The sequence below is a fragment of the Leucopleurus acutus genome (genome assembly GCF_964270905.1).
Source record: "Leucopleurus acutus genome assembly, chromosome: 2".
NCBI classification, from domain to species: Eukaryota; Metazoa; Chordata; class Mammalia; order Artiodactyla; family Delphinidae; genus Leucopleurus; species Leucopleurus acutus.
The window spans coordinates 168,076,859-168,102,337 of NC_139143.1; the positions used below are offsets into that span (position 1 = coordinate 168,076,859).

Below are 25,479 nucleotides of genomic sequence, written 5' to 3' on the forward strand. Positions count from 1 at the left end.
GGGGACGGACAGACAACGTGTGCGTTGGGGGGGGGGGGTCCAGAGTATGTCTTTTCTGGGAATAGTCACCAAAAGGAGGTCCCTGGGGGACACTTCTGGGGTGTGAGAGGAAAGAAAGAAAATCCTCAGGGTTCTGGGGAGAGGCAGATTCCTTTGCCATTTAAGGAATTGACTGAGCCAAATAAATTTCCCTTCTGAACACTTCAGCACCAGCGCCACCACCCGCCCCAGAAGAAAGCTGATGGAGGGGGTGCAAGGTTATCCCAGGGTGGTCCTAGACACCTACCTCCTCTCCCTAGGGCAGGAAGGGAAGAGAAGGGAAGGGAATGGCCCTTGCCCAGCATTTCACGTAATCGCACTTAGGAACACTGTTGAATGTTCCCGCGTGCTCTGCGCCTCAAGTGCTTGGTCCTCAGGGCTTTACGTCACGGTACTAGGTCATTTGTCTCACAATAACCCTGAGGCAGTAGGTATGATCATCATTCCTATTTTACAAATGAGCAGACTGAGGCTCAGATAGGGCCTAAAGCCACACCGCTGGGATATGACGGAGCCAGCTCTTCACCACCACAGTTGCCTCCGCACAGCAGTACCTCACTGAACCCTTTGCCACAACTCAAAGTGGCGCCTGGTGTCCTCGTTTTACAGAGTGGGCGTTGCGAGGCTCAGCAAGGGGAAGGGACTTGCCCAGAGTCACAAAGCTAGAAGGTAGCTGTAGTCTGGATCCAGATCATTTGGGAGAAGAAGCTGAATGGGAGAGGTGATGCGTCAAGGTCTGAGCAGTGTGGAGAGGAAAGGGTGGGACTGGGAACTGGACTAGGAGAGAGTTTCAGTTTTCCTTTTAAAGGGACTTCCCCTAAATGGGGGGTTTTGGTTGGAAAGTTGTTAGCAGTCCACATTCCACTGGTTTGGCCACCTCTTCCCCCAAAGGCACCCAGGATCTGAAAAGAAACTGAAAGTTAGGGAAAGGGGAGGGAGGGAGGAAGGGAGAGGCTGAGAGCAGCCCAGAATAACTGGGTTGAATTTCTGGTGACCTCACTGAGCCTGGGGGAGATAGGCAGGCAAGCTGGGATTACACACCTCTTAGCTATTGGAGAAATTGAGCCCCAGAGATACAGCTCTATTAGATAGTGGCTGGGTCCTGTCCAGTTTGCACAGCCACCCGCAACACACACACACACACACACACACACACACACACAGAGAGAGAGAGAGAGAGAGAGAGAGAGAGAGAGAGAGAGAGAGAGAGAGAGAGAGAGACCAGGGGAAGAGGGAGGGAAAGGGAGAAATGAAAGGTCTGGGTGGCCTTAAATCCTGAAAGGGAATTTCCAGAATCCCTTGTCTCTGTCATGTGGTGACTGGTTGGATGGTGGGTCCCAGTGAAGGGCCCCTGAGGTGCCCCAGTATCCAGACCCAGGTTCAAGGCCCAGGACTGGCAGGAAGGCTGCACACCTGGGTCCTGCTGACAAACAAGCCAGAACCCAGCGTGCCCAGGGTGCTGGGGAGTCAAGTCCCAGGGATCCCAGCCCTGCAGCTGCCTTGCCTCTCCCTGCCGACATCCCTAACTGCTTCTCCCAAATCAGAAGCATCAGGACCCTTTGTGGAGGCCCCGGGTGAACCCAGCACGGCCACGCCCCTCTTAGTCCTGACCTCCTCCTCTTCTGCTCACATAAACACTCCGCCTCCCTGGGCTTGTGTCCTCCTCTGTAAGGGGGAACAATGATGCCACACAGCTCACCGGGTCATGAGGTAACATATGGAAAGCAGTTGGCACAGGGCTTGGTGTACAATAGGCATGTAATCAATGCTGGCAGCTATGATTATTATCACCGTTGGTCATTCCTACCTTTTTAAAAAAAAATACATTTATTTATTTTTTACTTTACTTATTTATTTTTGGCTGCATTGGGTCTTCGTTGCTGCACGCCGGCTTTCTCTAGTTGCAGCGAGCCGGGGCTTCTCATTGCAGTGGCTTCTCTTGCTGTGGAGCACAGGTTCTAGGCGCTCGGGCTTAGTAGTTGTGGCACACGGGCTCAGTAGTTGAGGTGCATGGGCTCAGTTGCTCCGCAGCATGTGGGATCTTCCCAGACCAGGACTCGAACCACTGTCCCCTGCATTGGCAGGCGGATTCTTAACCACTGCGCCACCAGGGAAGTCCCCATTCCTACCTTTTTAAAACTCTCCCGTGTGGTCAAGGATCTCACGATTCTGTCCTCTAGGGTTTTTCCTCCTCCTCCCTGCTGGCTCCCTTCCCAGGGCCCTCTCTTGCTGCTGGCCCCACCAGTGGCAGAGCTCCCACCACCCAGGGACTTCCTGGGTGACCTCATGCACTGCTTGGTTCCAGTCACCCTCTTACTAGCAGCAACCAGAGATCCAGATTTCCTGGGGTCAGTTCTGGCTGAAAACCTTCTATCTGTTATCCCTTTAAGGTCACCAGCCAGACCCTAGCCTTTGGGCCCTGGCCTTTGGCTCAGGAAACATGATCACATGTCTATGTGCTGAAGCATATAGCTGCAGACTTCCTCCTGGATGTCCCCCCCAAATATTCCCTGGGCACCTCCAACTCAGCAAGGCTAGATTCAGCAACGCCCTCCCAAGTTTGTTTTTCCTCTGATGCCCTATATCAGTCATGGATCCATTTTGGCAGGTGTCACCCAAAACAGAAATGTGGGCTACAACATCATCACTCCCATATCCCCACCCCCATCCCTGTACCAGCCAGTCCCCAAATCCTAGGATCCTGTCCCTTAAATCTTGCTCCAGACAAGGCCTCTACCTTCATCCCCACCCCACACAAACCATTTGCTGTTCCCCTTTGTGCCCTCGAAGCCCTTCCTCCATCCCCAGCGCCCCCCCCCCACCTCCCCGCACAGGCCCCTCATCTGACCCTGCTCTGGCTCTTTCTTTTCCTCATAAGGTGTTGCCAGGAAAGCCCTGAGGGCAGGGGCCCTGCGTGACTCACAGCTGACGCTCTGCCATGCAGGAGCAGAAGGAGGAACTCCAGTCTCCATGAATGTGAATCACAGACGCCAAGCTGTCACTGTGCAGATGAGTAAACTGAGGCCCAAGAGGAGAAAGGACTGGCTTACGGTTAAAGCAGGAGGCGGGGGCTTCCCTGGTGACGCAGTGGTTGACAGTCCGCCTGCCGATGCAGGGGACACGGGTTTGTGCCCCGGTCCGGGAGGATCCCACATGCCGCGGAGTGGCTGGGCCCATGAGCTATGGCCGCTGAGCCTGCACGTCCGGAGCCTGTGCTCCACGACGGGAGAGGCCACAACGGTGAGAGGCCCGCGTACCGCAAAAAAAAAAAAAGCAGGAGGCGGACCTGGGGCTGGGAACTGTGCCGTGCCAAGTCACCATTCCTGAGGCCTCCACTGGTACCTGGCCATCCCCTGGTGTCTCCTCCCCTCTCCAGGCCTTGGCATATGCTGGTCCCTCCCCTAGGAAGGCCCATCCTCCATTTCTGACAAGATACTGCCCTCACCCCTCACCTCGCATCTAACCTGATCACCACCACAGGGGCCTCAGAGGCCTCAAAGTGTCCCCACAGCCTTCTCTATGAGGCGGTGCCCTCTCCTGCCCTCCTTCAGCCCCACCCAGTGCTCTCCCGGGGTCCCATTCCCTCTGTCCATGGGGACTAGGAGCATCTCAGGACAGGACCAGCGTCTGAGCCTTTACTGGAGAACTGGGACAGATGGGGGATGTGCGAAACAGTCTAGACTCTGCAGCTTCCGCCATCCAAACTCGAGCCCCCCTGTCTTCCCCACTCCTCCTTCCCCTGCCACTCTGTCCTGGCAAAAGCTCACGTCTCAAAGGTCCTGAGCATCACGACCTGACTGGCTGAGGCACACACAGCCACTCACACAAACACAAAGTAGCCACTATCTTATGCACATAACTCATAGTTACACACCCGATCACAGCCACAGTCACCAACACAACCTCAAGGACAGACAGGCACATACCCAGAAAGACTCAGAAAGTCATCGAGAGTCACCAAGGCTCTCTCTCTCACCCTAAATACACATCGCCAAACAAAGATGCAGACTCACTCAACTACAAAAGTACACACCTGGTCACACACACACACACATACACAGAGTCACAAAGTCTCTCTCACACACAGACAGATACCGAGCAATACACAGTCACACACAGAGAAAAACAGACACACACAGTTGCACACAGGCCCCTGGAGATACAGAACAATGGGCGCATTGTCTGGGCGGGCAGCAGCTGGGGAGGAAGGAGCCGAGTGTGGATGGAGGAGGCCGTGGGGTCTGCTATACCACCCCCACTCACACCCACAGCATCCTAAGCCTCTTCCCTCTTCCAGAAGCCGGATTCGGCTGGGACCTGGATTTGCTGAGGGATTCAGCTCCCAGGTGCCCCCTCCCCAGCCTCCTTCGATGTCTGGTGGGGGACGCTTGGGCTCCCCTGTGGACCAGCCTCCCTCTGGGGCTCTGGGGACACGGATCCTTTAGTCCTGATGCTCCTCTGTCCTCCTGGAATCATCCTGGCGATTTGCCTCTCATCCCCACGGGGCAGCGCCTGGAAATCGGGAGCCTTAGCATCTGCTCCTAACCTCGGACTCCAACTCCTCCAGGACTCACACACCCTCCATCTGAGCTCTGCCAGCCGGTGCGGGCCGCGCCTGGCAGCATTGTGGGCTCCCTATTGTGGCCGAGACAGAGACGTGGGTCACAACGTCCATCCCTTAGTGGCAGTGGGTAGAGAAGTCACCGTCCTGTCAGTGAGTTGCCCTGGGGCATGGTGTCCCTTCCTCTCCCCAAAGCTAGCTCTTCTCGCCTCCCACACTAACCAGGCAGCCCCAGATCTCAACAGAGACTCCTTCCAGGACTTTCCTTACAGCCCCCAGCCCCTTTTTGCAGGTCTCTCCAAACTCTTAGCCTCAGCTACTGGTATCTGCTATGTGCCCTTGGACATGTCACTTTCCCTTTCCGAACCTCAGTGTCCTAGTCTGTAAAATGGGGGGTGCTGATGAAGCCGAGAGTATTCTGTAGTCTCAGAGTGGGGGTGGGGATGGAGGCTACAGGAGTGAGTTGGTATGTAGAAGCCACCTCAGCCCGCCCCGCCCCTCTGTTGTCAGATCTGTAGGAGTTCCTGATTTCTCAGTCCCTGGGGTGTCTCCACACCGCACAGCCTCAGGCCTCCCAGGAGGCCATACTTGTAGGAGGGAGGGAGCAAGGGAGGGACGTGCTGAGCTGTCCCGGACACAGCCTTGCTTTTGCAACACTTTGCTTCCTCCAGCCCCATCCCCTTCCTCCTGGGGGCCGAGGGCAGGCAGCCAGACACACAACCGGGGCCAGCCAGGACTCTGGGATTCCCCCTGGCCTGGGCTAGGGGGAGTGGCAGGAGACTCCAGCTGGAGAGTCTCCAGCCTCCTCCCCCCTGCCCCTGTCCCCGGGCTCCCCTACTCAGGCGGGGCTGACGGCTGGACTGGGCAGCTTGGGGGCTGTCCTGAAGGGGCCATCCATGGCTCCTCCTCCTCAGGAACTGGAGTGTTTCAAGGGTTGTTGAGCGCCCCCCCTTCGGGGAGCCCTGATGTAGGGGAGCAGATGTGAAGGGAGAGCACCGAAGTCAGACAGGTTATGTCCAGGTCTCTGAGCCTCAGGCTCCTCGGCTTTCAAATGGGGATGGAGATGCCCCTCAAGATCACGGCACCACCCCAGATGGGACTTTGTCATGGTCCAGGCTGAGAACAGGAGGGACCAAAGGTGAGCTTATCTGTGGAGGCTTAGTGTGACGGGCCACCAAGAGACTGAGAGGAGGGATGAGGCACGACCTCACCAGTCTGACCAGAGTGACCCTGCGGTGGGTCAAACCTCCCAAGCTGCCCTGGACAGGCAGGCACGTGGGCGGGACCTCGGACCGGTCTCCCGGCCTGAGGGGGCACAAAACCCAGCTGGGGCCCTGCGACTTCCATGACCATATTCTCTGGAGCATAATAACTCTGGACCAGCCGGCTGACGAGTCTGGGCATGTGAGCCCTTCGAAGAGTTCTATGGGGAGACTGACAGGGGCTGCCAATGCGGAACCAAGGCGATGGGGGCCACTCCAGGAGCTGGGGCGTCCACCTGAGAGGTGGGCGGTGAGAGGAAGGGACGACTGCTCTGTCCTCTTTCCTCTAGGAGCCCCCCTCCACCCAGCTCGCCTCTGGGCTCGCCTCTGGGCTCGCCTCAGGCACCCGCCTCTCCCCTTCCCACCCTGGACCCCACCTGCCCCCGGTAGCCGTGCGGGTTGGGGAGACCAGACCGTCAGCGTCGCCCACCGCTCAAGTGGGGCCCGCGACTTGAGCCCGCCTCCGCCCCTCGATTGGGCGCTCATTTAAATGTCCGGCCCCGCCCCGAGCTCCGGGCGCATATATATAGGCGGCTCGGTGGGCGGCGGGCGGCATTCTGGCGCGGAGCGGAGCGGCGGCGGGTGTAGCTAGCGGGTCCGGCGCGGAGCGGGGGTGCAGCTAGGTTTCCCCCCGACACCCCTCCCCCTCAGGCGCGAGCCCCACCCCTCCGCCGGCCAGGCCCACCCGACCGAACTATCCCCTGCGGCGCGAGCCCGGGGCGGCTCCGGGCGCCCCCCAGCAGAACCCCCACCATGGGCAGCCAGAGCTCCAAGGCTCCCCGGGGCGACGTGACCGCCGAGGAGGCAGCAGGCGCTTCCCCCGCTAAGGTCAACGGACAGGTGGGTGCGCTCGGCACGGCCCGACTCGTCCCCCTCCTCTCGTACCTCGCCCCCTCTAGGGCCTCGGGCCGGGGCCGCGCGCTTTGTCCGGCCCGGGACACGCGGCGCCCCCTCCCCCGCCCGGTCCCTTTGTTCTCGGCGCCGCAGCCCCCGCGGGCGAAGCAAGGGGAGGGGCGGGGAGGGGGCGCCGGCCGGGCCCCGCCGCCTTCTTTGTTCGCGGCCTCGGCCCCCGGCGCTGCCCCCTGGCCGCCCGGAGTGCCGCGCGGGGAACAAAGGCGCTGCTGGGCCGCGCCAAGGGGGCGCCCGGGGGCCGCGGGGCGGGGGCCGGAGGGGAGGGCACTCCCCCCGCAGACTCGACCTCGATAGCCCACGGCTTTTTTTAGGGAGGAGCCGCGAGGCGGGGAGAGCCTGAGGTGGGTGGGGGCCGTTTACACAAAGCAGGAGGCTGGGAAAATAGGCCGTCCAGGTGTGGGGAACAGCGCCCCGGGGTGGCTTCCCGCCCAATATCGGCTGCACGACTCGCCCGCCAGCCCGGGATCCGCGGCCGCGGGCGGCCCTGCGCGAAATAGAGAGCGCGCCCCGGGGGAGGTGGGTGGGGGCCCCGGGACCCCAGCGCCTCCTGTCGGCCGCGGCCCCTGCGCGCCTGTGCGGGGCAGGAGGGAGAGGTTTGACGGGATGCCGGCTGTGGGGTGAGGTTACAACCAGGCTCTGGGGGTGCGGCGGAATGAGTCGGGACCCCGTTGCGTGGAAGAGGTCAGAGGCGGGCTGGGGGAGGGGAGTAAGAGCCCCGGCCCTCATTGCTGTCTCCTCTGCCCTGCAGGAGAACGGCCACGTGAAAAGCAATGGAGACTTATCCCCCAAAGGTGAAGGGGAGTCGACCCCCGTGAACGGAACAGAGGAGGCAGCCGGGGCCACTGGTGATGCCATCGAGCCGGCACCCCCTAGCCAGGGCGCTGAGGCCAAGGGGGAGGTCCCCCCCAAGGAGACCCCCAAGAAGAAGAAGAAATTCTCTTTCAAGAAGCCTTTCAAATTGAGTGGCCTGTCCTTCAAGAGAAATCGGAAGGAGGGAGGGGGTGATTCGTCTGCCTCCTCACCCACAGAGGAAGAGCAGGAGCAGGGGGAGATCGGTGCCTGCAGCGAGGAAGGCACTGCCCTGGAAGGGAAGGATGCCGCCACCCCTGAGAGCCAGGAGCCCCAGGCCAAAGGGGCAGAGGCTAGCGCTGCCTCCAAGGGAGGAGACACAGAAGAGGCAGGGCCCCAGGCCGCAGAGCCATCCACTCCCTCGGGGCCGGAGAGTGGCCCTACACCAGCGAGCGAGCAGAATGAGTAGCTGGGTGGGGGCAGGTGGGTGATCTCTAAGCTGCAAAAACTGTGCTGTCCTTGTGAGGTCACTGCCTGGACCTGGTGACCTGGCTGCCTTCCTGTGCCCAGAAAGGAAGGGGCTGTTGCCCCCTAGCCACGTTCCCTCTCCTCCTCTCCCTCCTGTGGATTCTCCCATCATCCATCTGGTCTTCCTCTTAAGGCCAGTCGAAGATGGTCCCTTGCAGTTTCCCAAGTTAGGTTAGTGATGTGAAATGCTCCTGCCCCTGTCCCTGCCTCCTTCCCTGTCCCCACCTGTGCAGAAGGCAGTTGCTGGTTTTCTTCCCCAGTTCTTTTCCAAGTAGGCTTTGTTTACTCCCCAAATCCCTGAGCCAGAGGTGGGGGTGCCTACTCCCACGCCCTGAGTGTCCACCTTCCCCTGTTGTTTGTAGTCTCCTGTGCTGGGCCTAGTGGCCCCTGGGCTGGGGAGGACACTGCCCCTGTCTAGGTTTTTCTAAATGTCTTACTCAAGTTCGAACCTCCAGCTTGTGAATCAACTGTGTCTCTTTTTTGACTTGGTAAGCAAGTATTAAGCTTTGGGGTGGGGGGGAGGTATGTAATGTGAAACAACTTCTTGTTGTCTTTTTTTTTTTTTCCCTCCCATTGTTGTAAATAACTTTTAATGGCCAAACCCCAGATTTGTAATTTTTTTTTTTTCTAACTGCTAAAACCATTCTCTTCCACCTGGTTTTACTGTAACATTTGGAAAAGGAATAAATGTCGTCCCTTTAGTGGTGCTTTTTAATGAGTGGTCTTCTGGGGTAGGGTGAGAAGACTGGTCTACCTCAAACCTTGAGGGGGGACTGAGACAGGTAAGTTTGTGGGGTTCTTTTGTTTTTGAGGGGTTGCCCAGATCCTCATGGACACCAGAAGGGCAGGGAAGTGGAGTCGAAATGAACCCAGGGATACTACTAGGAGACAAGCTCAGGAGGGTGTAGAAATGTACCATTTTATTACAAAGATTCTCACAAAAATGAAAATAGTATCTCAAAAAGGAAACTAGACTACCAATCTTCATCTGCAGAATTGGGGGGAGGACAGAGAGGGCAGGCAGTGTGAGTTTCTTGGCTCACTGGGGGCCAGTGGGAAGGTATGAGAACAGAATCAATCTAAAAATGGCTGATGACAAGAGCCTGAGAACAACAGGGAGTCCCTGAAGACCCAGCCACCCCTTCTAAAATGCTCAATAAGGGCACCTTTTCAAAGCAGGCACTTCAAGATTTTGTCCTATGGCTGCTTTAAGTGTATCCCTTCCACCCAGACCTGGCATCCGTTATGGTTCAAAATTAAAGAGTTTGGGAGGGATGGGTGGCAAGGCAGCTACTAGAAAAGCTCACCTAACACGTGTGCCCTGAGCTCAGGGCCCTGTTTCCTGTCTAGTCCCTGGGGATATTTATATTTAATATATTTTTATATAAATACACAGAGAAATAGAAAATATAAAATCTGAGGGGTTGTGGGATAAAGGTGGGGAACTTGGCAAGAAGCCAGAACTGGAGAGGTCTGTTCAGGCCAACTTGACCTCCTCCTTGACCCTGTGGAGAGAGCAGAGATTGGCATGAGATAACCCACCCTAGAGGCTTTAAGGCAAAAGTGGGTACAATGACTTCCACAGGACCCCGGCTGCCCAGGTGACTGCTAAAGGCTGGGGCTTCCTAGCTCTGCCTAGAACTGCAGAGACAGACAGACTGGTCCCTGAAAGAGGCCTTTGTAAGCTGGACCAGCTGTCCTGGGCCTTCCCTCAGCGTGGTGGGACGAAGGGGCTGGTGCTCCAATGCCAGGGAGATGATAGACAGCTCCTTCCTCACCCTTTGGCTTCTTGCTTCTCCTCCTTGGTTTTCTCCTCTTCTGTGACTTCTAGAACATAAGAGTGCAGGGATGGCCAAGGGCAGCCCCTCTGGAAAGACCCATGGGATCTCCACTTTGAAACCCCTTCCCCAACACAGCTCACTGGACATACAAAAGAGAGAAAAGCCCATCCCAGGCCCTCCCAGCGAGCCCTGCGGAGGACAAACAGGTTGGACCGGTTTCCCAGCCTGCTAGAGCCTGAACCCGGTGGGTGGAGGCAGCCCCCTGGGAAACTGGGGTGAAGCACTGAGAAAAGGTCTTGGGTGGTATGTGAGAGCCATGCTCCCGACCACGGGGAGCCCAGGCATGTCCCCGGCTCTGGAGCCTGGCAGGGCTCAATCAGCCAGTGAAGATGACGAATTGAGTTTCATTCTTTTGTGGGCCCTGCCACTTCTGGGAACCAGTGAAAGGCCCAAGTAGCTAAGGAAGAGCCCTAAGGAGCTGGCAGGGCCTGAGTCAGCTCCCTCCTCCCAGTGCCCTACATAAATTCCTCCTCCAGGGCCTGGGGCTCAAGATCCAAGTCCTGGCCCAACCCAAACCCACCTTTCTTCTCTTCTGGGTCTTTCTCTTTCTCATCTTCTGTTTTGACTCTCTTGGCTTTTTTGAAGTTGGAAGAGTTCTTGCGACCGCCTTCTCCCTCCTCGTCAGAGTCGGAGAACTCTTCCTCACAGGCAATTCGTTTGTCCGAGGAACAAACTGGGAAGTAATGGAAAATATGGGTGGGAGAGCAGATTCTTTATCTCAGGGTCTGCCCAGCGCTTTCTTGCATGTTCCCCCAAAAGACACCAAGGGAAGGGGACTGGACCCTCTAAATTACCCCTACAGGCACAGGTACTTGGGTTTCTCAACAGGTGGGCAGCTTGGGGAGAATGTGGAGCCAGGAACAGTGGAGGGAAGTCAGAACTGCCTGCGGAGTAGGAAGGTGGAGGCCCCTGGGTCTCGGTCTTACTTGAAATGCGCTTGTCAGGGTCTTCTTCATCCTCATCGCCACTCTCCTCTGGAATGGCATCCTCAGGAATGGCCTGCATTTGGACCCCAGGCGCGTGGGGCAGCATTCTCAGGTTCTCAAACAGTCGCTGTCTATGGCCAATGGTAGAGAGGTGGCTGGGCTCTGGTCAGGGACCAACCAGAGCCTGGAATGTTCAATTAGGGGTGTGGGGGAGGATATACTCACTTGATCTTTTCCAGGTACTCATTAGTGTTCTGGTTAGTCATATTGGAAGGACTGATGTGAAGTTTGAAATCTGGTCCAAAGTATTCGAAGTAGTCGTTGTATGGAAGCTCTAATTGGGGCAGAGGGTGAGAGAGTTAAGAGACCTGGCCACCATGGGACCCTGAGAAAAGCATCTGTAGGTTTATCTGGACCTGTGAGCCCAACTATCAAACAGAGAAGCATGCCTCCAAGATAGGGCGAGGCTTGGGTACCTATAGGATTTCAATTTTTTTTAAAGCCATTCTCCAGTGTCCACACCAGTGGTGTGTTTGTGTGCATACGTGCACGTGTGTGTGTATGAAGCAGGCTGAAGCCCCTGGTTTAGAAAGATTTAGGCAATATTCATTGCGAGCACTCCCTCAGTCACTACTCCAGTTACCCTACAGAGTATGAATTCCAAAGCTATAGATAAGCACTGATAATTTTGTCCAGACCAGCAGCTGAGGGACAGGGGACAGGGTCAACTAAAGGACTCAGAAAAAAACTGACAGCTACGGTCTGAAAACCACAAGAGGATAGCAGGAGAATCAGACTCTGAAGAGGAGAGGTTGTAGAGCCAATGGGAAAGGGGCACGTGAGCTCCTGCACTGCCCAACCCAATCTGGCCCTGCAGCTATTACCATTAGGGATCTCTGTGTCCAGGGCCACAGCTGTTTCGTATGTCCAGCACCGGGCGACATTACGAATGGTGTAGCCACCTCCTCCCAGCATCAGCATAGGCAGGTTGAAGCTCTTCACAAATTCCACACACTTGGCGTGCCCTTTGGTGGGAGAAGGTGTGCCACGTTGCAGGAGCACCCAGCAGGACCCTGCCCTCCCGTCTCTATGCTACCTGGCCTCACCTTTGATGGTCAAATTGAAGCAACCTAACCGATCACCAGACAAGGAGTCAGAGCCACACTGTAAGACGACTGCACTGGGCTGGAACATCTCCATTACTTTGGACATGACCTGAAAGGACACAGCCTGGTCACTACCAGCCTCAAGAAAAGCTATTTGAGGTTCAGGCTGAAAAGTGTGGGTGCAGCACTTTCTTCGGCTCCTTATCACTCACTCCTACCTTTCCACTCTCCCTCAGAGAAAAGGAAGTACAAGCCTGGGCTTCTCATTTCCCCAATTTGTTCAGTTTTCCAATTTGAGAGGATCTCCAAGAGCCTTCTAGCTCTAATAAGGAGCCTAAGACAACCTCCTTATCAATTCCCTAGATCTTTCCCTTCTTTCGTTGCTCCAAGAAGCCCTTCTGATGCAGCCCTTAGCTGCATCTGCTCTATGCATTTGGTCCTGCAGACTTTGAGCCTTATACTGTGAGGAGGCACTCCACTTTTGTTTATCTCATTCTCACTAGATTCTAATGTAACTGAGGACAGAGACCATAACTTAGGCTTTTCTGTTGCCCTTACTACAAGGTACACAGTAGGCACCTGGTGTTTGCTAAACGACTACCTAACCTAACCTAACTAGGTTACTACTCTAGTAATGGTTCCTTATTGCTTACAGGTGAAGATTTAACCCCTCAGCATGGCATTCAAGGCTACCTTTGAAATACTGACCCCGACAAACATTTCCCACCACATCCTTCAACACTCCTCCCTCACATCATACTGGCCTACATACCACGTATTGGCACCTCTATGCTTCTGCTGGTGCTGTTCCCTCTGCTGAATGCCACCCCTCCCCTCCAGCCCCCGCCTCCTTCACATGGGTAACTCCTCATTTCTCAAAGTCCAGCTCAAATGTCACTACCTCTGTGAAATCATCTCTGACTACGCTTTCCCCAGCCCATGTTCATCCCTCAGAAACAGCACTGACCACATGCTGTCAGGGATGTGCTTGCCTCCCACACCACAGACTGTGAGGTCTTCAAGGGCATGGATCATGTCTTAGCTATTCTTATATCCAGCAGAGGGCCTGACCCACAGAAGGCATCAGTAAATATCTGGATGAATTTTTTTCCCCTAACTGGCCATACAGCATGCAATCCAGGGTTCAAACACATCTCATTTCCAGCCAGCCTCTCAGTGGGGAGAGATCCCGAAGTACGCTGGAGGTGTTTTGCTACCCCTCCCTTAGATCAATCCTGTTTATAGCCCAGTGGTGGATAAGCCTAAGCCACTTACCGGCTTGAAAATGGCCTCATAGGACTCGTCATCAATCCCATCTCGGAGCGGGTAGTTAACAGCATAATACTTGCCTTTGCCAGCCCCAATATCCTAATCAAGAAGCACATTAAAGTAAAACTGAAAGATGATGAAGCTAGGAGGAAGTTCAAGGATGAGGGCTGGAAGGCTAAGGAAAGAAGCAGTGGTTCTAAGAGAGATAAGCTGGGCCCATGAGGTGGGCCAGGGACAGAGCAGGTTAGCACCATTCCCCTCACTGGTGGAACAAGTCTAGCTCACGTCTCTGGACACACCACTGAGTCTGCACCCAGGCTGAGAATCATTTATGGAACCAGAGACTGAATATCCTACCACACAGCATGAGACCTCTCCCCCTGGACTGGGTTAAAGGTGGCTGGGGGCTGGACCATAGAAATAACACCCACCCCACAACAACCCTTTCCTTTCCAGAGCGCTTTACTGCTCACTCCTCTACCCACCACTCTCCTCTCTAGGGAGGTGTGGAAGGAAAGCAGAAACGGAAGAAGAATTCTTCAAAATTGTAAAGGCTCAGTTATTATAATGCTTGCCACGGCAAACAACTGAATTAGTGCCACTTTTTCACCCAAGGGCCACTGGCATGGCAAAATGGCTGGTTTCATTGTATTCATGCTCTCACAAAGCAGAACAGTTTAATGAATCAGCTTCCAGGGATTCTTATCCTGAGGTCCATGGATGGGCTTCAGTAGGAGGAGGCATCTATTAACTATTTGATAACAAATGTAAAATTTCATGTACTTATGGGGAGAGAGTACATAGCTTTCAGTCAGATGGTCAAAGGGGAGGGTAACCTAAAAACATTAAGAACCCTTGAGATGGTCCATAAAGGTCCCAATTCCTAGCCCATGGGAGAGAACCTGATGTTTCTAGCCTAAAATTCAAGCTGTCTGGGACATGTGAATAGTGTAACGCAACTCAGCTGTGGCCAGGAGGGAAGTGCGATAGTCAGGAGACCCCCATCCCTTCCAACCCTTTATGTACCATCATCCCCTTCCTCCAGAATAAGAGAGGGAAAGAGACCATGGCAGGTGTCCCAGGCTGGGGTGTGGTATTCTGAATGGCAGAAGACGCAGGAAGTGGTTTTTGGTGACATGAGATAGGAGAGTTAAGAGCTGGCAGCTGAGGATGAGCTGGTTGGCCCCTGAAGGGAGTTCTCACCCGTAGGTCCCCAGTTCCTGGGAAGTACTCTCCATATTTATGAAAGGACACAGTCATGACTCGGTCTGTGGTATAGAAGGCCTCTTCCACGCCATCGCCGTGGTGAATATCAATGTCAATATACAGCACCCTCTGGTGATACCTAGGATCAGAAGGGGGTCAGGGGGTTCTGGGGGCTCTTTGGGAGTGGGACGCGCCAAGGGCGCCAGGTCCCAGCTTACCGGGCTGGCTGCCTCCCTCAGGTATCTCTAAGCACCAGAGACGCGGAAACTGGCTGAAGGAAGGTGGAAGAGCGGCAGGGTGTCTCCAGAGGCCTGACCAAGCCGATCAAGTCCGATCTTCCTACTCTACAGCCAGGGTCAACTCCAGCCACACAGGGACACTCTGGAGGCAGGATCTGAGCAGCGCCTGCCCCTGATCTTGCCGTGGGCTCAGATCAAATCAAGACCCCGTCAAGGAGAGGATGGCCAGAGACACTCACCGAACACATCCTAGCCAGCACACTGCTAGGAAAAGCAAACTAGGGAGGCAAGCCCGGGGGAGGGGGAAATGGGAACCTGGCCTAAGGTGCTCCTCCAAGAGACAAGGCCAGGAAGGCATACTTTAGCAGTTCCAGGATGGCCAAGACGATATCATTGACGTAACAGAAGCCAGATGCCTCGGACTTCTTTGCATGGTGTAGGCCCCCAGCCCAATTCACAGCGATGTCCGTCTGCTGCTTATTAAGTTTCACGGCACTTGCTGGACGTGGGAAGAAAGAACACAAGCCTGTTATCAAGCCACTCTCTCCCTTTCCTCCAAGAAGCCAAGGGAACCCAGTGAGAGGTAGGACCTGCCTATTCAACAGCTGTATTGTACAATTCACAAGCCAGTCCTCTCCCCCTACCCTATTCCAACAGGAATAAACATGATATTGGCTACTCTAAAAAAACTGTTTTCCAAACTGAAGGTGGTAACTCACTAGTAGGCCTTAAAATTGGTTTAGTGGGTTATGATTAGTATATATATTTTTAAATGAGACAGACTAGAATAAAAATATCAGAATAATAGTAAAGGTAACCACTGTTTTGTGAAACTGGCTTCAGAGTGAGAGAGGGTGTTGTGCACGTGCATGCATAACCTGGATTGCAAGTGTAAATACTTCTAAATGTGGTTCATGGTCAAAACGTTTTGAAGAGGGGCTTCCCTGGTGGCGCAGTGGTTAAGAGTCCGCCTGCCGATGCAGGGGACGCGGGCTCATGCCCCGGTCTGGGAAGATCCCACATACCGCGGAGCGGCTGGGCCCGTGAGCCATGGCCGCTGAGCCTGCGCGTCCGGAGCCTGTGCTCCACAACGGGAGAGGCCACAGCAGTGAGAGGCCCGCGTACCCCCCCAAAAACAAACAAACAAAAAAAAACATAGAGGGAATTCCCTGGCGGTCCAGTGGTTAGGACTTCACGCTTCCACTGCCGGGGACCGGGGTTCAAGCCCTGGTCAGGGAACTAAGATCCCCCAAGCCACATGGAGTGGCCAAAAATAAATAAATTAAAAAATTAAATAAATAAAAAGATTTACTGAGTAAAAAAGTAGGCACAAAACTATACATATATATGACACATTTTTTGTAAAATACAGATGTATATATGTTATGTCCAGATATATGCACACAGAAAAAAGCATGGATGTACAAACACCAAAATGGTAACGATGGTTATCTGTGGACAGTGTGATTGTAGTCAGTTTTTTTCCCTGTGCACTTCTTTGTTTTCTGAGATTACATTAGGAGGTGGTAGCGAGGGGGGAGGAGAAAAAACAATGATCATAGAAAAATAAACATTTGTTAAAAAAGGGTAGAGTGGGACTTCCCTGGTGGTCCAGTGGGTAAGACTCCACGCTCCCAATGCAGGGGGCCCAGGTTCGATCCCCTGTTGGGGAACTAGATCTCGCATGTATGCCGTAACTAAAGATCCCGCACGCTGCAACTAAGACCCAGTGCAGCCAAAATTAATTAATTTAAAAAAAAAAAAAAAAAACTTCCTAAATTTTAAAAGAAAAAAAAAGAAAGCGTAGAGTGATCCTGGAGGTAATCTAGACATTACAAATGGAAGTGGGAGATGCGTGGGGAGTATTTCTGACCTCCAAAGGTAATTACCATACTCTTTTGTAAGACAGATGATGACACTTCCCATTTTTATAGCACTGTGCAGTTCACAAGTTACTTTTATGTACAGCATCTCAACAAGCCCATGAGGTCTGCAGAGAGTTCCTGTATATAGGATGTCTTGGTAGGAGAGGACAGCCAAGGACACCTGTCTGTACCATGTCAGATTGAACCTGGGCTGGGACTAAACCAGGACATTTTCAAGACCTAAGGTAAAAACTCACAGGACCATTTTACATGGTCACAGGTCAGCCTCACTGGGATAGTGGCCTAAAAGACAGACCTCACTAGTACAACCCAGCACAGCCTTTAAGGAGGGATGTATATTCCTTACCCACAGAGCCACCAGTAGATAGCTGACAGAACTCAAAGAGGCCATCAAATACCGGACAGTCCTCACCAACGTTAACTTGAAAAAACATAGGAAAAGGTTAGTTTCCACAATTTCCTTTAGTTTTTGTTTACATATTTATGAGCTGATGAAAAAAATGCAGAATTTGGATTCAGAAGGCTTGGGTTCTTGTCCAGGCTCTACTACTTACTGGCTGTGTGACTGGGTCCAGTCACTTAACTTTGTTGAGCTTTCGTTCATTATCTATAACTAGCAATAATGACATCCACCTTACCCAATTGTTGAGAAGATTGATAGAAATCTTATATGGGGAAGCATTTAGCAAGTAAATACTTGGAAAATGTTGGTTCATTCCTGAGGGAGAAAAATACAGCCTCTTATTCCAGCCTGGGTTTGTTCCTGGACCTCACTCCAGCTGGCCAACAAGGAAGTGAAGAACAGAGACCTATACTGTCATCCACTGGATGCTTAACAACGTGCCGGACACTATGCTCAGTGCTTTAAGTACCTGGTGTCGTTTATCCTCACACACCTGAGGTAGGGTTTGGTCCTATTTTATAAATGGAGAAACAGGCTCAAAGAGGTGAACTGTCAGTAAATGGCAGAGGCGGTATTCAAGGATTGGTCTGCCTGTCCTAAAAGCCTACGAAAATATACTCTGGCTTCTTCCCCAGTAATTTCACATACACAGTCTCATTTGATCCTAACAACCCCATAAAAGCTGGACGAGACAAATATCAACCCCACTGTGCAGAGGAACAAACAGATGTGGAGAAGTTAAGTGACTCGCCCAGGGTTATATAACCAGGCAGTGGTAGAACCAGAGTCCAGGTGTCCTGACTCCCACAGTCCAGTGCTCTTCTATTATACCAAGTGACAACTGGAGGAAAGTTATTTCAGGCCTAAGGGGTAACAGTACAAACTAACACATAATGTGGAACCACATGCAAACAATAATGCAAATAAAATGAAAAAGACAGGAAGGGAAGCACACCTGAAGGCTGCAGACTCAGAGCTACAGAGGAACCTTATGGCTCCAAGTCTGCTCTCACAGAAAAGGAAACTGCTGAGATGTCAATGATATACATAAGTTAGAGGCAGGGGTGGGGCTAAATTCTCGTTCTCTTGTCCCAGCCTTCCAATTGCATGCATTATTATCAACAGGGGTTCCCAAAGTAGAGCAAGGAGGAGGAGCCCTAGGATGAGGAGGGTAGGAGAGCCCAGCTTAGACTGTGGTGACCTCTTGAGACACAGCTGAAGCTCAAGGTTTGCAATAACCACAAGAGTTACCACCTCTGGCACTGCCCTAAACTTGGGAGGGTGCTCTGATCTGGTGCCCTGCCAAGCACAGTGCTCCGAGGAAAGGTGGCGTGTGTATGGGGGTAAGCAGTAGGTGGCTCTCTCCCCCACTTCCCAGGTAAACACTGGGAGGCTGTGTCAATAAGAACTTTGGTCCCTGAGGCCAGGCTATTTATTTATCCATCGGCAATTGATTTCCCTCTCTGGCTGCTTCCTCCTTCAGTGGGCTTGGCCTGTCTGGGTTCCCAAAGCTTTGCTTATACTCCTGTTTGAGATGTGGAGCTCCCATGACAAGAAATTGGTATTTTAGAAACGAGAAAAAATATATTCCTTCAGGCCCCAAACCAACATGTGGCTCAGATGGCCAGTCCATTATTCCCAGCTCAAGGGAGCTGTGTGATTACAGATGGAAAAGGGGTAAAATGGGAGAGCAGACCCTCACTTGGGACTAATCTGTGAGACTAGGGAGGACTTTTCTATGGGTTTTCCCTCTTCCTACTATAAATACTTCTCTCATTCTTAGGCTGGCTTTAGACTGACGGGGAGCAATACTGGGTGAGAGATGGGGGAGCAGACGTAGGTCAAGAAGGCACTAAAAAGCATATACTGCAGAAAGAGACACATGGGATTAAACACTGACTTCAGGATAGTGCTTACACCTTGGTGGTGGTGGGAATGGGGTGGAGAGGGGAGTAGAAGAGGAAGGGCATGTGATCAAAGAGAGGTGCCCAGGAGGGCTTCAACTGTACTGGCAATGTTTTCTTTCTTAGACTGGTTGTAGGGACATGTTTGATCATTGTATAATTTTTTATAGTTTTGTGTGTGTGTCTGAAATATTTTATGTGCAACATATTTTAAAATAGTCCAGAATCAGGAAACCAGAGTTCCATTCTCCATTCCACCACTATCTTGCTGTGTGACCCTGGGACAGTCATCTCACCTCCCTGGGTTTCAGTTTATACATCTACAAAATGGACAAGAATGCCTCCAAATTTTACCAGCACAAGTCCCTTTTATCGTGTTTCTACCATAAGCCTCATGTTTTGATAGACTATCTGCCAAAAATAAAAATTGCATTTATTTATGTTCCCATTTTTAATTATTAAAAATTATGTCAGAACTTCTGCTTAAGATTCTCAAATTCTCAAAGTGACCATAAAGCATTTAAATTACATCCTAGCAAGAGCAAGGAAACCAGACTTATTTGGTCTTATTACATGTATTAACTTCCTAGGTTAGGTGTTGGTAAATACTGAAAAAAACTCAGCTCTTCATCCCTGTTATTGTCCCTGTAGACACCCCTGGTTATAAAGCACTGCACTAGTGACATCTCTCTGAATCAAGTCAGTAAGGTGCCTTGAAGTACTTAGAGAACCTCATCCTTTTTTTTTTTAAATTTTTTAATTTAATTTTATTTTTTTATACAGCAGGTTCTTATCAGTTATTTACATTATACATATTAGCGTATATATGTCAATCCCAATCTCCCAATTCGTCCCACCACCACCACTCCCCCGTGCCACTTTCCCCCCTTGGTGTCCATACATTTGTTCTCTACATCTGTGTCTCTATTTCTGCCCTGCAAACCAGTTCATCTGTACCATTTTTCTAGGTTCCATATGCGTTAATATACGATATTTGTTTTTCTTTCTGACTTACTTCACTCTGTATGACAGTCTCTAGATCCATCCACGTCTCTACAAATGACCCAATTTCATTCCTTTTTATGGCTGAGTAATATTCCATTGTATATATGTACCACATCTTCTTTATCCATTCGTCTGTCGATGGGCATTTAGGTTGCTTCCATGACCTGGCTATTGCAAATAGTTCTGCAATGAACATTGGGGTGCATGTGTTTTTTTGAATTATGGTTTTATCTGGGTATATGCCCAGTAATGGGATTGCTGGGCCATCTGGTAATTCTGGTAATTCTAGAATTCTAGAAATCTGGTATTTCTATTTTTAGTTTTTTAAGGAACCTCCATACTGTTCTCCATAGTGGCTGTATCAATTTACATTCCCACCGACAGTGCAAGAGGGTTCCCTTTTCTCCACACCCTCTCCAGCATTTGTTGTTTGTAGATTTTCTGATGATGCCCATTCTAACCGGTGTGAGGTGATACCTCATTGTAGTTTTTATTTGCATTTCTCTAATAATTAGTGATGTTGAGCAGCTTTTCATGTGCTTCTTCTCTCTTCTTTGGGGAAGTGTCTATTTAGGACTTCTGCCCATTTTTGGATTGAGTTGTTTTTTTAATATTGAGCTGCATAAGTTGTTTATATATTTTGGAGATTAATCCTTTGTCCTTTGATTTGTTTACGTATGGTGTTAGGGTGTGTTCCAGTTTCATTCTTTTACATGTAGCTGTCCAGTTTTCCCAGCACCACTTATTGAAGAGACTCTCTTTTCTCCATTGTATGTTCTTGCCTCCTTTGCTATAGATCAGTTGACCATAGGTGCACGGGTTTATCTCTGGGCTTTCTATCCTGTTCCATTAATCTATATTTCTGTTCTTGTGCCAGTACCATATTGTCTTGATTACTGTAGCTTTAAGGTATAGTCTGAAGTCAGGGAGTCTGATTCCTCCAGCTCCGTTTTTTTCCCTCAAGACTGCTTTGGCTATTCAGGGTCTTTTGTGGCTCCAAACACATTTTAAGATTTTATGTTCTAGTTCTGTAAAAAATGCCACTGGTAATTTGATACAGATTGCATTGAATCTGCAGGTTGCTTTGGGTAGTATGGTCATCTTCACAATATTGATTCTTCCAATCCAAGAACATGGTATATCTCTCCATCTGTTTGTGTCATCTTTGATTTCTTTCATCAGTATCTTACAGTTTTCTGCATACAGGTCTTTTGTCTCCCTAGGTAGGTTTATTCCTAGGTATTTTATTCTTTTTGTTGCAGTGGTAAATGGGAGTGGTTCCTTGATTTCTCTTTCAGATTTTTCATCATTAGTGCATAGGAATGCAAGAAATTTCTGTGCATTAATTTTGTATCCTGCAACTTTGCCAAATTCATTGATTAGCTCTAGTAGTTTTCTGGTGGCATGTTTAGGATTCTCTATGTATAGTATCACATCATCTGCAAACAGTGACAGTTTTACTTCTTCTTTTCCAATTTGTATTCCTTTTGTTTCTATTTCTTCTCTGATTGCCGTGGCTAGGACTTCCAAAACTATGTTGAATAATAGTGGCGAGAGTGGACATCCTTGTCCTTTTCCTGATCTTAGAGGAAATGCTTTCAGTTTTTCACGATTGAGAATGATGTTTGCTGTGGGTTTGTCATATATAGCCTTTATTTTTTATTTTTTCGGTACGCGGGCCTCCCACTGCCGTGGCCCCTCCCGTCGCGGAGCACAGGTTCTGGACGCGCAGGCCCAGCGGCCATGGCCCACGGGCCCAGCCGCTCCTTGGCATGCGGGGCCCTCCCAGACCGGGGCACGAACCCGCGTCCCTCGCATCGGCAGGCGGACTCTCAACCACTGCGCCACCAGGGAAGCCCTGTATATGGCCTTTATTATGTTGACATAGGTTCCCTCTATGCCCACTTTCTGGAGAGTTTTTATCATAAACGGGTGTTGAATTTTGTCAAAAGCTTTTTCTGCATCTATTGAGATGATCATATGGTGTTTTCTTCTTCAGTTTGTTAATATGGTATATCACATTAATTGATTTGCGTATATTGAAGAATCCTTGCATCCCTGGGATAAATCCCACTTGATCGTGATGTATGATTCTTTTCATGTGCTGTTGGATTCTGTTTGCTAGCATTTTGTTGAGGATTTTGCATCTATATTCATCAGTGATATTGGCCTGTAGTTTTCTTTTTTTGTGCCATCTTTATCTGGTTTTGTTATCAGGGTGATAGTGGCTTCACAGAATGAGTTTGAGAGTGCTCCTTTCTCTGCAGTTTTTTGGAAGAGTTTGAGAAGGATGGGTGTTAGCTCTTCTCTAAATGTGTGACAGAATTCACCTGTGAAGCCATCTGGTCGTGGACTTTTGTTTGCTGGAATATATATATATTTTTTAATATGTGGTTCTTTTGTGGGTTTTTTTCTCATTTATTTTTGGCTGCGTTGGGTCTTCGTTGCTGCATGCAGGCTTTCTCTAGTTGTGGCGAGCAGGGGCTGTTCTTTGTTATGGTGCGCAGGCTTCTCATTGCAGTGGCTTCTCTTGTTGAGGAGCATGGGCTCTAGGCGCGTGGGCTTCAGCAGTTGTGGTGCACGGGCTTCATTGCTCCGCGCCATGTGAGATCTTCCCAGACCAGGGCTCGAACCTGTGTCCCCTGCATTGGCAGGCAGATTCTTAACCACTGTGCCACCAGGGAAGCTCCTGTTGGAAGATTTTAAATCACAGTTTCAATTTTATTACTTGTGATTGGTCTGTTCATATTTTCTATTTTTTCCTGGTTCAGTTTTGGAAGGTTATACCTTTCTAAGAATTTGTCCATTTCTTCCAGGTTGTCCATTTTATTGGCACAGAGCTGCTTGTAGTAGTCTCTTACGATGCTTTGTATTTCTGTGGTGTCTGCTGTAACTTCTCCTTTTTCATTTCTAATTTTATTGATTTGAGTCCTTTCCCTCTTTTTCTTGATGTGTCTGGCTAAAGGTTTATCAAGAGAGCCTCATCTTTTCTTTTTTTTAACATCTTTACAGGAGTGTACTTGCTTTACAATGTTGTGTTAGTTTCTGCTTTATAGCAAAGTGAATGAGCTATACACATACATGTATCCCCATATCTCCTCCCTCTTGCGTCTCCCTCCCATCCTCCGTATCTCACCCCTCTAGGTGGTCACAAAGCACTGAGCTGATCTCCCTGTGCTATGCAGCTGCTTCACACTAGCTACTATTTTACATTTGGTAGTGTATATATGTCATGCCACTCTCCCACTTCGTCCCAGCTTACCCTTCCCCCTCCCCACGTCCTCAAGTCCATTCTCTATGTCTGCTTCTTTATTCCTGTCCTGCCCCTAGATTCTTCAGAACCATTTTTTTTTTTTAGATTCCATATATATGTGTTAGCATACGGTATTTGTTTTTCTCTTTCTAACTTACTTCACTCTGTATGACAGACTCTAGTTCCACCCACCACACTACAAATAACTCAGTTTCGTTTCTTTTTATGGCTGAGTAATATTCCATTGTTTATATGTGCCACATCTTCTTTGTCGATGGACACTTAGGTTGCTTCCATGTCCTGGCTATTGTAAAAAGAGCTGCAGTGAACTTTGTGGTACATGACTCTTTTTGGATTATGGTTTTCTCAGGGTATATGCCCAGTAGTGGCATTGCTGGGTTGTATGGTAGTCCTATTTTTAGTTTTTTTTTTTTTCTTTTTTTCTTTTTCCCGGTACACGGGCCTCTCACTGTTGTGGCCTCTCCCATTGCAGAGCACAGGCTCCGGACATGCAGGCTCAGCGGCCATGGCTCACGGGCCCAGCCGCTCCGCGGCATGTGGGACCTTCCCGGACCGGGGCACGAACCCGCGTCTCCTGCATCGGCAGGCAGACTCTCAACCACTGCGCCACCAGGGAAGCCCTATTTTTAGTTTTTGAAGGAACCTCTATACCGTTCTCCACAGTGGTTGTATCAATTTACATTCCCACCAACAGTGCAAGAGGGTTCCCTTTTCTCCACATCCTCTCCAGCATTTATTGTTTGTAGATTTTTTGATGGTGGCCATTCTGACTGGTGTGAGGTGATACCTCATTGTAGTTCTGATTTGCATTTCTCTAATGATTAGTGATGTTGAGCATCCTTTCATGTGTTTGTTGGCAATCTGTATATCTTCTTTGGAGAAATGTCTATTTAGGTCTTCTGCCCATTTTTGGATTGGGTTGTTTGTTTTTTTGATATTGAGCTGCTTGTAAATTTTGGAGATTAATCCTTTGTCAGTTGCTTCATTTGTAAGTATTTTCTCCCATTCTGAGGGTTGTCTTCTCGTCTTGTTTATAGTTTCCTTTGCTGTGCAAAAGCTTTTAAGTTTCATTAGGTCCCATTTGTTTATTTTTGTGTTTACTTCCATTTCTCTAGGAGGTGGGTCAAAAAGGATCTTGCTGTGATTTATGTCATAGAGTGTTCTGCCTATGTTTTCTTCTAAGAGTTTTATAGTGTCTGGCCTTACATTTAGGTCTTTAATCCATTTTGAATTTATTTTTGTGTATGGTTCTAATTTCATTCTTTTACATGTAGCTGTCCAGTTTCCCCAGCACCACTTAATGAAGAGGCTGTCTTTTCTCCATTGTATATTCTTGCCTCCTTTATAAAAAAATAAGGTGACCGGGCTTCCCTGGTGGCGCAGTGGTTGAGAGTCTGCCTGTCGATGCAGGGGACGCAGGTTCGTGCCCCAGTCCGGGAATATCCCACATGCCGTGGAGCGGCTTGGCCCGTGAGCCATAGTCGCTGAACCTGTGTGTCCGGAGCCTGTGCTCTGCAACAGGAGAGGCTGCAACAGTGAGAGGCCCGCGTACCGCCAAAAAAAAAAAAAAAAGGTGAGCATATGTGTGTAGGTTTATCTCTGGGCTTTCTATCCTGTTCCATTCATCTATATTTCTGTCTTTGTGCCAGTACCATACTGTCTTGATTACTATAGCTTTGTAGTATAGTCTGAAGTCCAGGAGCCTGATTCCTCCAGCTCCGTTTTTCTTTCTCAAAATTGCTTTGGCTATTCAGGGTCTTTTGTGTTTCCATACAAAGTGTGCAATTTTTTGTTCTAGTTCTGTGAAAAATGCCATTGGTAGTTTGATAGGGATTGCATTGAATGTGTAGAGAGCCTCATCCTTTTTACCCACCTTCAATGACAAAAAAATCTCAGACCTCATTTTTCAATGCACAACTTTAGAATGCTGGTTTCAGGAAAACTGGAGCAAACTGGGAGCCAGAACCAAACCTGTGCACTCCCGAGGGCCTAATATGTCATCTGTCTTGATAGATTTGAAAATAAAAGCAATAAGTTATAACAGCAAAAGCTACTATTCACTGCTTTAAATACATTATCTTGGGCTTCCCTGGTGGCGCAGTGGTTAAGAATCCACCTGCCAATGCACAGGACACAGGTTCGAGCCCTGGTCCAGGAAGATCCCACATGCCGTGGAGCAACTAAGCCCATGCACCACAACTACTGAGCCTGCGAGCCTGCGCTCTAGAGCCCGCGAGCCACAACTACTAAGCCCGCATGCCACAACTACTGAAGCCCACACTACTAGAGCCTGTGCTCGGCAATAAGAGAAGCCACCATCACGAGAAGC

General features: G+C 50.4%; 2 protein-coding genes across 2 annotated transcripts in view; one reads left to right on the plus strand and one right to left on the minus strand.

The window, feature by feature from the left end:
- The first annotated feature begins 6,435 nt into the window (after positions 1-6,435).
- Positions 6,436-8,792, plus strand: MARCKSL1 (MARCKS like 1). The gene is made up of 2 exons (XM_082834397.1): positions 6,436-6,702; positions 7,523-8,792. Exons 1-2 carry the CDS (start codon positions 6,616-6,618, stop codon positions 8,030-8,032), a joined length of 597 nt encoding a protein of 198 aa, XP_082690523.1. The 5' UTR covers positions 6,436-6,615; the 3' UTR covers positions 8,033-8,792.
- A 122-nt stretch (positions 8,793-8,914) lies between these two features.
- The window catches only part of HDAC1 (histone deacetylase 1), a 40,747-nt gene continuing 24,182 nt past the window's right edge, over positions 8,915-25,479 (minus strand). Inside the window, exons 4-14 of the mRNA XM_082834396.1 lie at positions 16,911-16,985; positions 15,039-15,177; positions 14,437-14,578; positions 13,240-13,332; positions 11,965-12,073; positions 11,743-11,883; positions 11,084-11,192; positions 10,859-10,989; positions 10,453-10,605; positions 9,870-9,918; positions 8,915-9,596 (exon numbers count right to left, since the gene is read on the minus strand). Of these exons, the coding sequence (XP_082690522.1) occupies positions 9,569-9,596; positions 9,870-9,918; positions 10,453-10,605; positions 10,859-10,989; positions 11,084-11,192; positions 11,743-11,883; positions 11,965-12,073; positions 13,240-13,332; positions 14,437-14,578; positions 15,039-15,177; positions 16,911-16,985 (1,169 nt within the window). The 3' untranslated portion in view covers positions 8,915-9,568. The remainder of the gene's footprint in view (positions 9,597-9,869; positions 9,919-10,452; positions 10,606-10,858; positions 10,990-11,083; positions 11,193-11,742; positions 11,884-11,964; positions 12,074-13,239; positions 13,333-14,436; positions 14,579-15,038; positions 15,178-16,910; positions 16,986-25,479) is intronic.